The 15528-nt window shown below is 39.4% G+C and overlaps 1 protein-coding gene across 2 annotated transcripts; it reads right to left on the reverse strand.

The window, feature by feature from the left end:
* Positions 1 to 12700: 12700 nt before the first annotated feature.
* Positions 12701 to 14682, reverse strand: LOC307170707 (uncharacterized protein). Of its 2 annotated transcripts, XR_013823420.1 has the most exons (3): positions 14668 to 14682; positions 14017 to 14460; positions 12701 to 13024 (listed from the first exon to the last, which is right to left on the reverse strand). XR_013823420.1 is itself a non-coding variant. In XM_079891932.1 (2 exons), exons 1-2 carry the CDS (start codon positions 14099 to 14101, stop codon positions 12789 to 12791), a joined length of 387 nt encoding a protein of 128 aa, XP_079748058.1. In that variant the 5' UTR covers positions 14102 to 14301; the 3' UTR covers positions 12701 to 12788. The 2 variants fall into 2 exon arrangements, 1 of the variants encoding a protein (XP_079748058.1); XM_079891932.1 differs by lacking the exon at positions 14668 to 14682 and having other exon boundaries at positions 12701 to 13090; positions 14017 to 14301.
* Positions 14683 to 15528: the final 846 nt, after the last annotated feature.

Consider the following 15528-nt stretch of genomic DNA (forward strand, 5'->3'; position numbering starts at 1 on the left):
AATAAAACAACACTCAACAAGCAGTACACTCGAGCTATCATCCTCTTGACCTGTGATCTCACACTCAACTCTACTTGAAAACTAGGGATGGCTCACGCAAAACTGACGTTCCGAAGCTTTTCGAGATCCCGAAGCACAGATGTTTCGAAACACTGATCCGAAGCGTGATTCAAAACACCCATGTCACGTGACTACCGCTAAATGAAGCTTCGGAGTGTTTCACAAGTGTTTCGACAGGTGGCATGGTCCGCCGAATCAGCGTTTGATTGACAGGGTCGGGAACAGACCACACAATCGCACATCTGTATAAAAGTGAAGTCAACGCATCTTGACCTCGTGGGTTTTTGTGAGAGGAGTTTGATTTTGAGATAGCGGATTTTTGGTGATATAGTGACATTTATAGTGCGATTTGTTTAGTTATATTTAGGCTTACATTTAAATTTACACATTGACTGATAGGCTAGAGACAGACAGAGTATACATATAGTGACACATTAATAGATGCAGAGATCGAAATATATATAGACAGATAGATTAATAGATAGATACATATATAGATACATAGATAGATTAATGGATATATACATATATAGATAGATAGATTAATATAAACATAGAATTTTCTTGTAATTTTACAGGAAATTCCTGGCTAATAGTTGCTGTAAATTTACTGTAAACAGTATAGAGTACTGTTATTGTAAAATAACTACAACAAGGTACTGTACTGTAATTTCACAGGATAGAATACTGTAAATATTACAGCAAAATGTTATATTTACGGCAACTCAGTAGCCAGGAATTTCCTGTAATTATAGGGATTTCCTGTAATTTCACAGGACAGAATATTGTAAATATTACAATTAAATGTTGTAAATAAATAAAATGTCCTCTTTAAGACTTCTGCAAAGAAAAAAAAACAACACATTTTTATTTTCTCTTAAAACTGATGAGAAAACAGTCAATCAAACAATCTCTTACTGTACCAAACTGGTTGAACATGAGTTGTCAAACATACTAATGTCCTTTAATGTCCCCTGCCCACTAATGTCCCCTAATGTCCCCTGCCCACCAATTCAAAATCCAGCAGTTTCCTCAAAAGTGTGCAAACTGGTGCGTTCAGCCCTCATTTTTTCTCTGCCTTGCTGCCCGTCTGGGGATTTATGCCGCAAAAGGCTCTGAAAACAGGGGGAAAAACACACTTATCAGGTAACATTTAAGACTGATATGACATGGTCATAACCATGACATGAAACATTAAGGGATCTTTATGAATGAATGAGTGCTTGTGTGTGGGAGGCTGAGAGTCATTGTAGGCTATATGAGTATGTGTGTGTCTGTGTATATGTGTCTGTGGCTTGGCACGATCGGTGCAAGGGTCTGCAATGCGAGTGCACCGGTTGGAGTGGTGTGCATCGGATAGAAAATGGGCTGCAACCGTGATGCATCTCCCTTTAAAAGCTTTGCATCTGTAAAATCTGATTTCCTATATAGGCCTGTATATTTTTAAATGATTATTTTCATTCAATTTACTTTCATAATTATCTCAGCCATTTCCCAAACGAGCAGACTATTAGATGCGGAGGGGTAGGTCTATTTTCTGGTCTAAATTCATGAGCATTGTTTATTTTTACAAATAGAAAGATCTCTAAACCGTGATTCTAACACCCGAACTACACCGGGCCTCTACACGGGTGTATTACGCTGAATTCTACGCACTCGTAGATTCAACTGACATCAGCGATTCTGGCTACACCAGGAACGGACAGCGGACAGCGCGGACCCGGCGCACGTGTGCTTTAAAATAGGAATTGGTTCTATTTTTCCACGCACTCACACATCACGCATCTGCGAGACAGAGAAAGCTTTCATCTTGTTGGATAGCTGCACGTTGTTATAGCTAGCAAACACAAGTCTCACCCTACTCTGCTTCTGATTGGCTAAACACGTTGTTTTTTTTAAGTGAGAGCTGCCATAGGTTTTGGGAACTCAAAAATTATAAACCTTTCCGAATTTCAATCCTGATGAAAATTTCTTCACAACCGTGTCACGCCGGAGATCCGGCACGGTGCCGGAATACTTTAACCCCTGAGTGTGTGCCTGTGAGAGATTGAATGTGTGTCTGTGTGTGCGATCGTCATCTCTCTCCCCATCCCCTCTCCTCTCTCATGCCTCTCCTCACTCATCCCTTTCTCACTAAATTGGATAGCATAATTTGAGTTTTTTCTTATACCTGCAAAGCAATGTGTAAAATCTGATCACTCAAAATAAGAAGTAATATGTTTTTGTATTATTTGTATTTGTATTTTGACTTACTGACATCCCTAACTCTAACAAAAAATGTCAATTACAGAAAAGTTATAAACATTGATTAAGATCCCTTCATATATCAAGTCATTGCTTATGGAGGTATATGTGATTTAAATCAACTGAACACCTGTGACAGTGCGATTTGTAGTTGTAGAGAAAAGCCACACATGTGTATCAGTAAATTTGAAGTCAAAGAGCGAAATGTTTTAAGAGTTGCAAACTTGAAATGTGAAGTCGTGGAGAAATTTTGCACATCCGCAAATCAGTATGTGAATCCATCCAATGAGAGTTGCACACTTGAAGAATATTTCTTGTATATGTCTTGTATATGTTTCTAGCACAAACACAAGTACATAACTACAGCTGCTTGAATCTGCTGCAACGAATCTCAAACACTGTTTTTCGCTTCCAAGTGACAAGTTTCACGCGCTCTCCATTTTGCATGAGTTTCCCGAGCATGCGCGTCTAACTGCTCATTTTAGGTCACGCGATCGGTTCTCAGCAGGTTTAATGGATTATTTCAAAAAAGGTAAATATAGTTTCAGCGCAAACTTAAAATACAATTGTGCATCATTTCATAAAGTTCATATACTTTTATGAAATGAAATGATGCACAATGGTATTGTAAGTTCGCGCTGAGCAGTTAGACACGCGCATGCTCGGGAAACTCATAAATATTAATGTAGGCTCCGCCCACTGCCTCTACAGATGCACAACTCACTTTTGAACCAAATATCACGCTGCAAAATGGAGAGCGTGCGAAACTTGCTCATTGGATGGATTCACATACTGATTTGGGGATGTTCTCCACGACTTCACATTTCTTGATGAGGGTGTGTAAATGCGTTTTGCACCATATTCACTGCAGCAATTGTATAAAAAATGTGAGTGTACGAGTTTCTTAATTTGTGATTTGTAGAATAGGATTTGTGAACCTGCAATGAAGAATTTGAGAAGGTGTAACTGTTGTGTTGTGTTTTTGGGAGAGAAAAAAAGTCTACAAGTTTGCAACTCTTAAAACATTTCTCTCTTTGACTTCAAATTTACTGATACACATGTGTGGCTTTTCTCTACTACTACAAATCACACTGTCACAGGTGTTCAGTTGATTTAAATCAAATATATACCTCCATAATTGCTATGATCGTTTACATGACAGTGCCATGTTTAAACTCACCTCTGAATGAATTCAAGTGTGCTTGCAGCTTCTGCCGGATATTGCAAGTTGAAGACATAGTAGGCAGTGAAGACTGCTGCCAATCCATGCGGGATTGGAGGTTGCTGTGGGGCCCCATCACACATGCTCCTTCCATGGACATAATCCACGTGTCTGCGCCGCGCAGTATCTCTCCTGAAACCCATTAACAATATGACAACTAAAAGCTGCACAACACACTATTGCCACCTAACATGAATTCATTAATGTTCAAGTGGAGAAAGACTTGCACACCTCCACTTGAACATTATTATCTCCTTTGACCCCCACACCCAGTGGTGTAGTGCAGGGTATACGCAGGTATACGGCGTATACCCACTTCTTTTTCAGTCGGCATTGCGTATACCCACTCCTAAATCCCCTCTGATGCGCATCATTTAGTAGCTAATCCAATCTCATGTGAATAAAAAAACACCCAGTAAAGACAGTGATGCAGTGATCCCTTGATTCCCCCCTCCCCCACGCGCACGCACGCACGCTATTGGGCTAGGCGGGTACTGTCAATCTGACAATGCCCAACGCCAGATTGGATCAGAGCACAATCACTCCCTCCCTGGAATTTTGCCAACGCTCAATGCAATTTTTAAACATGGGCTTTAGAATATTTAATTAAAGAATTAATACGTAAGATGAAGCGAACTACACAAACAAAAATTTGTTTTCAGAGTAACAAACAACCTCGCAACGCTACATCGGTGCTGTTAGCCAGCAGCTCAGCTAACGATAGCCATGCGACAGCGCCCGCGACCGCTCCGTTCCCCACCCCGGTCAGAGATGATTCCGATAGTGACAGAGATGCTGACTTTTCAACTACAACTTCAACTTCGAATGAAGACGTCAACCAAGGTGAGCATTTTTAATAGCAGGACCTTTTAAATTTTGTTAATAACATTTATCAGGGCTCGAAATGACCATTTGCCCATCACTGTTTAAAACAGTGCGTGTCATTGGAGACACAGTCAGTTGGAGTAGCTGCACAATTCTGCATAAGTTGATAATCACGACCGAGTGGTTAGTGGTGTTCGTTGATGATTAAAAACAAATATATCAGCGCAATGTATGATTTCAATCCGTGTTATTTGCTATAGTGGAACTATTTTTTCCAGATACCTCACAACCGCGTATAAACTTCCGCTCGATATTTGAGTCTGAAGCGCAGTAATATCAACGAGCAATGAGTCCTCCAGCAGAAATCAATGGGATTTTACAAAATGCCAAATAAAACACGACAGAAACTGTATTTCGCGACGCTACTTGTTTTGGAACATCAACGAACACCACTAACCACTCGGTGAGTTGCACAGTTTTGAAAACGAACGTTAAGGGTTGTTTGAACGTTAAGACATGTTTGTGTTTGTGCATGCCCGTAGCCAGCCACTCTGAAGCGGTCAAAACGAGTCAAAGAGTCGAGACAGGACCCATCGTCAACATTTCTGTGTCCACCACTCTAGTTCATCCAAAACAAACCAGAAAAGAGACTCAAATGGCTAAATACCGGAATTATCCTTTAAATTCAATTTTAACATTTTAATGAATGATTCAATGACTCAATCATAAAAACGTCGTCACTTGTTTGATTACTGAATGATTAAGTGTTTTTGAACGAATCTCTTGAATGAATGATTCAGTGACAAATAAATTTAGATTTTGCATTGTTTGTAAACTCTGGTTGACTCAATAAAATGCCAATTCAGAGTTCTTCACATTGCGTGCAACTGACTGTTAAATGTTTAGGGACCCCAGTTATGCCACTGCTGAATGTAAAAGCATGCTATTGTCACAGTTTGTGACACAATTAAACCATTTTGTGACCACTTGTGGGTGAAAGGGGGATTTTCATTAAGAGTGAAAGATGAAGTTGAACACTTAAGATGTTATTTTTTTTAAATGTGTGTCTGGCCCAAGAAAATGCATCCCACACCACAAGAGCGCCTGCTTTCAATATAATATGCATTACTTGAATGCTTTCATTATTTTGACAGTTACGTTTGCTGTTTGAAATTCTCATGGCAATGAACTCAATTTAGTAATGTTCATGTTATAGTAATTGTTTCATTTGTTACATTTATAGCCCCAAATAAAATGTATATAAATGTTAATTACGTATTATATAGTTACATTTATAGCCCATATTCAATCACTCATGTTGTTGTGTTTTTTTATTTTTATTTTTTTATGTAGATTCAAATAATGACTGCCCAGATCTGTGGACAGCCAAACAAAAAGAAGATTTTAAATCCAAGTACCCTTGGTTAGGATACAAAAACAAAAAATTGGGTAAGTTTAGGTAGATTGTTAGTTTTGACAGCTTCTAAAACAGTGAACACAGAAATATACAATATGTGTGCTTGCATGTGGGAGAAATGGATTCCACACACATACAAATATGAATACAGTAGTTACATTGTTTCTGCTTCACAGGGTGCCTGGTCTGTAGCAGTGTGAACTCCATTGGGATCGTCAAGGAGCAAGGTGTATCTCTCTCTAAAGAATGGATGAACTTTGAAATTCAAGCATCTGGCCAGGGAAGTAGAGAGACAAGTCTCTCAGTCTTGAGAAATAAGGTGAGGAAACATGCTTTGTCTAAGGCGCACAATCAAGCTGCGAAGATAAGAGAACAACAGAAAGAAGCGGTCATTGAGAATGCGATGGACGCTATGACTGAGTCCTACATGAAGGAAACCGAAGCTGTGTTTCGAACAGCCTACCATTTGGCCAAAAAGAACAGACCCTTTTCTGACCACGAGAGCCTCATTGAGCTGCAGGAATTGAATGGTATAAAAATGGGCTCAATACTTCATTCACGTTACAGTGCAACACAAATAATTAAACATGTTGCTAATGAGATGAAGAGCAAAATCATCAGTAGCATAGTAGCATCATCAAGTAAGTTAGCTGTCCTAATTGACGAGGCTTCTTCTTTAAGTCACAAAGCTGTCATGACAGTTTCAGTTAAAGCATCAGTCCAAGAAGAAGAAAACCCTGAATTCATATTCCTTGAGCTTGTTGAACTGGACAATCAGAGAGCAGATGGCATAGTAGAGGCTTTACTCACTTGTTTAACTAATGCTGGCTTTACAGAAGAATGGCTTCTTGAAAACTGGGTAGCATTTGTGACTGATGGCGCTAGCGTCATGTTAGGAAAAAAATCAGGAGTAGCAACCAGGTTGACCTTGAGATTCCCAAAGCTTTTTGCATGGCACTGTATGAATCATAGACTTGAACTAGCTGTGTCAGATGCAATTGATGAGGTAGACTCGGTCAATCACTTTAAAGCTTTTATGCACAAGCTATATTCTCTGTATAGTATGTCAAACAAAAATGAGCGTGAACTCAAAGATGCAGCAGCTGAAGTAGGCTCACAACTTCTTCACATTGGCAGAGTCTTGGATGTACGCTGGGTGGCCAGTAGCTTTCGGACTGTTCATGCTGTTTGGACATCACTGGGAGCTCTTGTGCAGCACTTTAAGAATGCTTGTTCTGATGAGAGGAGGTCCAACACAGAGAAGCAAATGTACAGAGGTTTATTGGACCGTGTTCAAAGTGTTTTCACTGAATTTATTTGTGACCTTGGGCTCATGTATGACACTCTCCATGAACTAAGTGTCCTGTCACAGGAGCTTCAGGCTCGTTCTATAACTCTCCTCAGAGCAGAGCATCTGCTGAAACGCACAATCAGAGTGATACATTCATTTAAAGAGAGTCCAGGTGAGAAATATGGTGAGGCTGTAGAAGCAAAAGAGAGTGGTGTGTATCGATCTATAGCCTTGACAAGAAATACAAAGCTCAAGTCTATCAATCCAGGACAGTTCTTACAAAGCCTTGTGAACAATCTTGAGCAACGCTTGTCTTTCGAAGATGAGACCATCAAGGACCTCAGCATCCTTGATCAGAGTAAATGGCCATCAAACCCCAGCATCCGCCATGGTGAAGAACAAGTTAAGCGACTGTGCAAGCGATTTAACTTGTGCACAGATCAAGCACTGAATGGGATGCGGGACCTACTGGAAGAGCCCAACAGTGAGCCCAATGACCTGAAACCGCTCATTAACTGTATGAAAACATTCCCTGTCAGCACAGCAGAGTGTGAGAGAAACTTTAGCCTTATGAACAATATAAGCACAGACAAAAGGGCTGTCCTACTGGTCTCAAACATATCAAACTTAATGATGATTAACATCAACGGACCCCCTACTTCAAAGTTTGATCCTAGAAAGTATACATGGACCTGGTTGAAGAGCCACCGTGCTGCCTCTTCTGTGCGTTCTAGACAATGCAGTGTGAAAACCCCTGCAGAGAGCAAGTGTGTCTGGAATATACTGTAAAACCTTCAATGACTATAAATTCAAAATCAGTTATTTGTTATTTCGTATTTATGAAATTGCGCTACTTACCTACTGAAGTTAAGTCCCTTGAGCCAAAAATATAAGCACTTATTTAGAAACCCTGCATCATTGTGGTTTTCATGAAAAATTTGTAAAATGTATATATTTTTTTTATATATATTGTTATGTTTTAACATTGTTTTGACTATATTGTTGAATTTTTTGAATGATGATGATATTTTAATGCTAAAATAAACTAAATATGAAATAAATCTAATATGATATATTTAAAATGAGGTAAGCATGGTGTTTCAGTCAGAGATTAGTTTACTTTTACTGGCCCACAGACTATAGGAATTGAGACAACTAAATAATTCTGAAATTTTGAGTGAATTATCTCTTAGAACAGCTGATTTGCAACAGATAGTGTAAACTTATAATGGTGGCACACTCTGGCCTACACTATCTGTTGCAAATCAGCTGTTCTAAGAATAGTTCTTAGACTATTCTAATAGTTCTATTAGTAATAGTTCTATTAATTCTAATAGTTCACTAAATAAATTACTGGCGCAGATTATTTGCAAGGTGAGAGACTAGTTGTCCAATTTTCATGTGTGGATTGACTAAGGAATAGTCACTCAAAATACATAATTATTGAGTTGTCTCTTCCTATAGTCTGTGGGCCAGTATTAATTGAAAAACTTCACCTCTTCTGTGGCTAATATTAATTTCATTATGATGATAGTCTTACATGTCACTGTTTATAACAGAGCGTTCATCCTTTGCTGGGACGCTTAAAAAAAATATCGGGGTCATAAATTAAAAGTATACCCACTTCTCCAGGCACCACTACATCACTGCCCACACCCTCCATCAACAACTCAAAGAAAGACATTTTTTAGGCGCAACAGTCCTCCCTCAACCACATAATTTCATTAAAGAATTAACTTCTACAAAATAAGGGAAGATTATACCTGGTACAACTAATCGAGGTGTGCTTGGCAGGGTGACAGCTCTCTCAATATCGGCAGCCGTGGCAGAGGGCTGGAGAATAAAAACCATAAGTTAACCATGGGTAAGTTGAGTAAACAACGACAAAGAAAACTTCCCCCAAAAGCTGTAATATTCTACTCAACACCAAGGGGGAAATCAGCTTCAATTTATGGTGCCAAATGTAGAAACAGCTGCACATTAGGGCTGTGTATTGGCAAGAATCTGGCGATACGATACGTATCATGATACATGGGTCACGATTCAATATATTGCAATATATTTCGATACTGTGCATAAGGCGATATATTGGGATTTTTTTAAAGTAAAATATATTGCAAATATTTAAAAAAAGACATGATGTGCATAAAAGTCAAAGAAGTTTACTTTAGGTAAACAATTCAGTACACAGAAAATCAAACTGCCAGTCTGGTATTGTGGTTCACAGGTTCTTAGTGAGCAAATTTTTATATGCTCAATAGGCCATAATAAAAGAAAATAGGTACATAGCCCCTGTCACAATACAAAACAACAACGTGAACTGGACGAAAATGAATGAAAGTGGATGAAAGTGAACAAAATGAATGTGTCATATATTGAAATCAAGTTTTATGTGATAAAAGATTTTAAAAGAACTGGACGCGCGAATGAGGCGAACCGCGCCGCGCTAAACGCCTCGTGCCGCAGGACCTCCAGACGCGCGTAAACACGTCTTTGCATTGACTTAACATTGAAATCACTCGCGCCAGATGCTCTATTCGCGTTTGGTGTGAACGATGCACGCGATTACATTTAGAAATAGACAAGAATTAAGGCAGTTCTGAAGGCGAAAGGGGGTCAAACACAGTATTAGTATGGTGTTCCTAATAATCCTTTAGGTGAGTGTATATATGTAGCAGGAGTATTTAATACAAAGGAAGTAAATGATACATTTACAGTGCTGATAATTCTCTATAAACTGTTCTACACTATATATCTCTATATAATTTTTTTTTAATATCATAAAGATTTAAATTCTTCACTAACAGAAATATGGTACAAATTTTCTTGGTGACTACTTTAATCCACTGATATGTGTCATAGAAATATTTACATTATAGGCATTTAATATTAAATGTACAAAGGCAGACTAAGGATGCTCAGGTCAAAGGTCACAGACTTTGCCAAAATGTGCTTAACACAGTAGAACTAACAGTTATAAGTTTAGATTATATCATTAAAACCAATCACCAGACAAATCACAGTCAAGAAGACTCGAGTGACATTATATTTACTCATCTGTATGATTTAAATGTTCACCTATTTTTCTATTCAAGGGACTCCCTTGGTTGCCATGGCCAGCGATCTCTCGGCCGTGAATGAAACTTCATTCATACAAGAGCAACTCGAGAGTAATGTCAGGTGTACGCTGCGCAGCTGAGAAATAGATTCAACACTCAAAATTCAACAACAGAATATCAAGTGTGATTGAGGTTGTATCTTATCGGTATGCCGTCACCTTACTTCAGGTAAGTATTTTACTAAGATTAATAAGATTAAGATTTAGTGGTTATTTAAAAAAAATTAAAAATGTATTCTAAAAAATTCACTATAAATATCTCTTTAAGGCAGGGCATTTATCTCTCGTCTGTTAACACTGGCCCACTCAGTGCCTAATTAAGCGATCCGATCAGCTAGACGAAGGGTGCATATCCATTCAGATTTTGGACATTTGGAACAGCAAAGGTCAGATGAATTACCGAGCCTGCTCAGGCTTCGTTCATTCGCGCTTCACAGAAATTATCCTATAGTGGCTGCTAACATCCTTTTGGGTTTGAAGTGGTGGCAAAACTTATGTTGTATGTGCTAAAGAAGCTCGGTTGCATCACTAAGGCAGATCTTCTTGTTAGAAGATCATGCTATTCCTGAGACGTTTATCTGGCAATCAGTAGTCTCCAATTTCATGATTAAGGTCTCGCGAGCACATTCCTGACCACTGCAATGCCATAGCTACGCACTTTAGTCTTCAGGCGGCTCTGCCCTTCAGCAACCCTTATCCATCACCCTGCCCTCCTCTAACAGTGATCATGTAAATGAGTCACTCTGCTCAATCCAGCTAGACTGTATATCACTGAAGGTGTGGCTCCCTACACCTTAAAAGCTTATATTTCTGCAGAATTGTTTATAATGTTTCGCTTTTCTTTTCAGATTCCTTTATTTCCCATCCTGATCACGGCCGGTTGTTCCTTCCTCGTTTACAATTACGAAATCGATGTGTGGTGGGTCTTCAGTGTCCCCAGGGTGTGTGTGAGGGGTTTGGCTTGGAATGCCACAAATATTTTCATATACTATGCTGGAATTGTCATTGAGGGTGAGTAAAGCGCATGGTTTTTGTCTGTCCCTTTGGATGCAGTCGGGCTGCTGTTCCTGGCACGGGGGGTGGAGTTTCAACAGCTCGTTTTGCAGCTTTGATTACCTCTCACAGACAATTTCAAAACTTTTAGATTTATATTCAAACCCAAGTCAGACAAAGATGGAGAGACTCAAGAAGCGTAAACATGTAGACCCCATTTCCAGATGGTTAGTTGATGAATTATGTAGCTTATGTGTAGTTATCTTCTAGTTATTGATTAGCTCATTCTGTCTCGATATTAGCCTGACGTCGTCATACTCAGATTCTAGTCAGAATATGAGTCTGATACTGCTCCATTGAGCTTTGATTATGGGGCGTGTTTCAACCGAACCAGGAAGGAAAATGCCTCTGCACTCAATTGGATAGACCTACAACCAATCAGAGCAACGGCGTAAGTGACGTATGTTTTTCATTCATGTTTCCGAACGACAAATGCCTTGATCGCGGTTCTCTGTTCCTCTTTTAAAATGAATGCGCTGTCAATATCTTCTATAACAGACACGATGGCGGAATCTACACATAATGATTTATAAACACGTTCAAATAATCAATCCAATCAAAGTAGTCGATTGCCGAGTTCACGCGCGTGATCATAGGTAACTAAACCTATGCGCGTGAACTTGACAATCGACTACTTTGGACTTCAACCGAAAACAGGATGTAAATACAGGTATTTGCGCTGGCCGAAATAACATCATTTTTATCCATATCTTTCACATCTACTGCAGTCAGATTCACTCGTGTTCACTCTGAAGGAATCACTCACATGACCTGTGCACTTGTAATGACACATCAAGGATGTTAAGAGGCTAAAAGCAGGTTTAAATATTGCCCCATTGAAGTCAACAGGGTGCAAATTTTAAAAAGAGGATAACACGGTGTAGGCAACACTGATTTTTGTCGTTGTTCTCTGTATTGACAGCACTCCAAATTGACAAAAAAATTAGCTTAATGTTAAAATTGACCGGAGTTCTCCTTTAAGACTGTCGGAAGGGGTGAATTGGGGCTGAACCAGGCTTTAGGCATCACATAGCTGTATACTACAAATTGGCATGCATGTACTGAATAATTAAATAACCATTATTAATAAAATAACTGAAATGTATTACAGGGGGGGGGGGGGGGGGGGGGTCTTTTAACTCATAATTATCTTATAACAATTATACTATTCTATCAATGTATATTCTAGATTTCCCGACAACACCTTAACATGAACTGTAAAAGCTGTCAACCTTCCCTGATTGAGCAGAGGATAAATCTTCCCTTACTATACAGAGAATGACACTTCTCTGGCATTGCAGATGATAACGTTAACACAACCTTCCCTGATTAGAGGATAAACCAACTTCCTTGACTATACAGAGGATGAAACATTTCTGTTGACACAGAGGATAACCATATGTACTCCACAGAAAGAGATTTTTTTGTACTAAACTCCAAACAAGCAAACATTTCTCATTAAACAATTTATTTGGTGATAAACAGGGAACATTCCATACAAATAAAGCACTGAATTGATCTGTAAAAGAACTTCAGCATGAGTTTGGCAAAATCAATGTCATGATTCACATTCACATTGGCCATTAAGGTAGCGACCAGGTTTCATAAGGAACCGCTTTGGCGGTTTGGCCACAGGCTTCGGCGGTCCGGCCACAGGCTTCACGGCAGGCTTTGGTGGTCCGGCCGCAGGCTTCACTGCAGGCTTTGGTGGTCCGGCCGCAGGCTTCACTGCAGGCTTTGGTGGTCCGGCCGCAGGCTTCACTGCAGGCTTTGGTGGTCCGGCCGCAGGCTTCACTGCAGGCTTTGGTGGTCCGGCCGCAGGCTTCGCGGCAGGCTTTGGTGGGACGGCCGCAGGCTTCACTGGAGGGATACAGAGTCATCTTTAGTCTGTCCTTTCTGTGGCATTCAACACAAAACTCAATCGAGAATATCAAAAGTGAATTGTATTTTAAATATTCATCATCTTTATTAATTTTGTTAAGCTATTCTGTGAAACTGTGCTACATTTCCTCGTTGGGACGGCACGACCGTTGCAGCAGTCGATTCTGTTCCCTACCGGAATTCCTGTTCCCCCTGAACGAGCAGTGTCTGCTGACAGCGCATGTGTCAAAGCCTTAATAAACCTTAATAAATCAAAGCCTTAATAAACATTACATTGCAATCTGTAATAACGTTTTAAATTTGTAAAGAAATAATCTGGATTGAATTGACAGATAGGGAAAAACTTGCTTCTAATAAAACAAAAAACAAAACACAAACCTTTTTTAACCTTTTGGCTTCCCGTACATCCAGTTGTGCTTCTTTCTCATATTCAGTTCTGATGGTATGCATGGTAACTTGGCAACTACGCATGATTTGTTGTATGATTGCGTAAAGGGAACAGGAATTCCGATAGGGAACAGAATCGACTGCTCCACCATCAGCGTCACCGGACTCTACAGAAGAGGATTCAAGAGAATTGTTAAAAGGGACCATGGAGTGATGTAATAATTTCAGTATTTATAAGTCAGAGATTTTGAAATATAGGTCTCAAACTTGAAAACATGTTTATCTGCTTAAAAAAATAAATAAATAATAATTCCATTTATCACTAAACTGTCAATCAGTTTTAAAGACAGAGTAATGAGGTGTGTAATAAATGCACAATGCAGGAGACATGGACAGTTAATGTGTTTTTCATAAGTTTACCATTGCAAATAAACTACATGCTCATAAGAAATTGTTTTGCAAGTCACTTATTTATGCACTTCTTCAGACTGTGTAATGAAGCTGAAAGATCTTCTCACCTGCGACTCCAGCGTGTGTTGTGCACAAACATGCAGACAGACACAATAAAACAACACTCAACCAGCAGTACACTCGAGCTGTCATCCTCTCGACCTGTAATCTCACAATGAGCGCTGCTGGAAAACACGCTGAATTAGTCTGTCAGAAGGGACAGTGAGGCACACAATACAACAATGCAAACATGTGCTGCTGAATCCCGCAACATAAATCACTGTATAAAGGTTTTCTGAAAACGCGTTTTTAAAGATCCAAGGAGGTCTGGGTAACTCCAACCCTGATGAAACTCACCTGCGTGTGGCTTTCTAGTAGCCTAATCTTGAAGACCTTGATTAGCTTGTTCAGGTGTGTCTGATTAGGTTTGGAGGAGCGGAGAGCTGCGTTCACGCCAGATGTCATAACCGTAATTTGTATGACTTATGCCTGTTGCCAACCGCCATTAAATCCTAGAAGAAGAAGTATGGAATTTTTTTTGTGCCAATAATAATGAACGTAGCTTTTCAAGAAACTAATGAAAATATAAATTGAAACTAAATAAAATATCTTTAATACAGAAAAAGAATAAATCGCAGGCAAATTTTTTGACTTCGTTTTTAAAACACTGCATGTTTTGCTAACTATTTCTTATATTTCAATCGCTGATCTGAACTTACAAATGCGCTTCCAGAGTTTTCATTTACGCTTCTGAAGTTTTCGTTTACGCTGCCTGAGTTTTCGTTCGCAGTTCTGACACATTTCTCTCGTGGGGGCGGGGCTAGTAGCAGTGTGTTCTCATTGGCTACTGAGTTTTTGAGTGACAGCTTATTGACCTGGAAGGGAAGACGTCAGTGGTGTGTTTATGTGTGGATGTGAGCGTCTGTAATCGCAGCTTTCTATTTAATTTGAGTGATATTAAGTTTATATCTGTATTTATTTGCTGCTACATATTGTTGAGATGATTTCTTATAGAAGGAATAGTACAGACGAATGATATCATTATCATTAGTCATCGTCGCTATCAGGATACTGGATAACGTTAGCCTACTCGTGGTAAGTCTGTTTTTAAAAAAAAAAAAAAAAATTAATACTATAGACAAATCCGGCGAAACACGGAAGTAAAGCAGCGCCGCCATTACTGCGTGCCTTGCTGCTAAAGTAGAGTGTTGGTCCCGTAGGCGGCTGTAGCAGATGTAGCTGTATGAAATGTTATTTTTATCTATTCATCTTTAGTTTTCTCTCTGTATTGTTACTGACACATTATGGTACGAGTTCACTGCCTGTGAAAACCTCACGACACCTATAATGTGATGAGCTCATCTGCGAAGGTATGCAGTATCTGGCCAATCCATCTGGAGCTCATGTAATTCTGACCTTCAATCAATGCCCTGTAGTTTAGGTTCTGAAGCTCGCATGCCAGATGATTAATAAAATAATCTTGAATACCTGTAAACTGCCAACTCTCACGCTTTCACCGTGAGACACACGCAACTTTTCACACGCTCTCACGCCACACATCCATTTTCTCACGCACAGAA

Source organism: Squalius cephalus, assembly GCF_949319135.1.
Source record: "Squalius cephalus genome assembly, chromosome: 14".
Taxonomy (NCBI): domain Eukaryota; kingdom Metazoa; phylum Chordata; class Actinopteri; order Cypriniformes; family Leuciscidae; genus Squalius; species Squalius cephalus.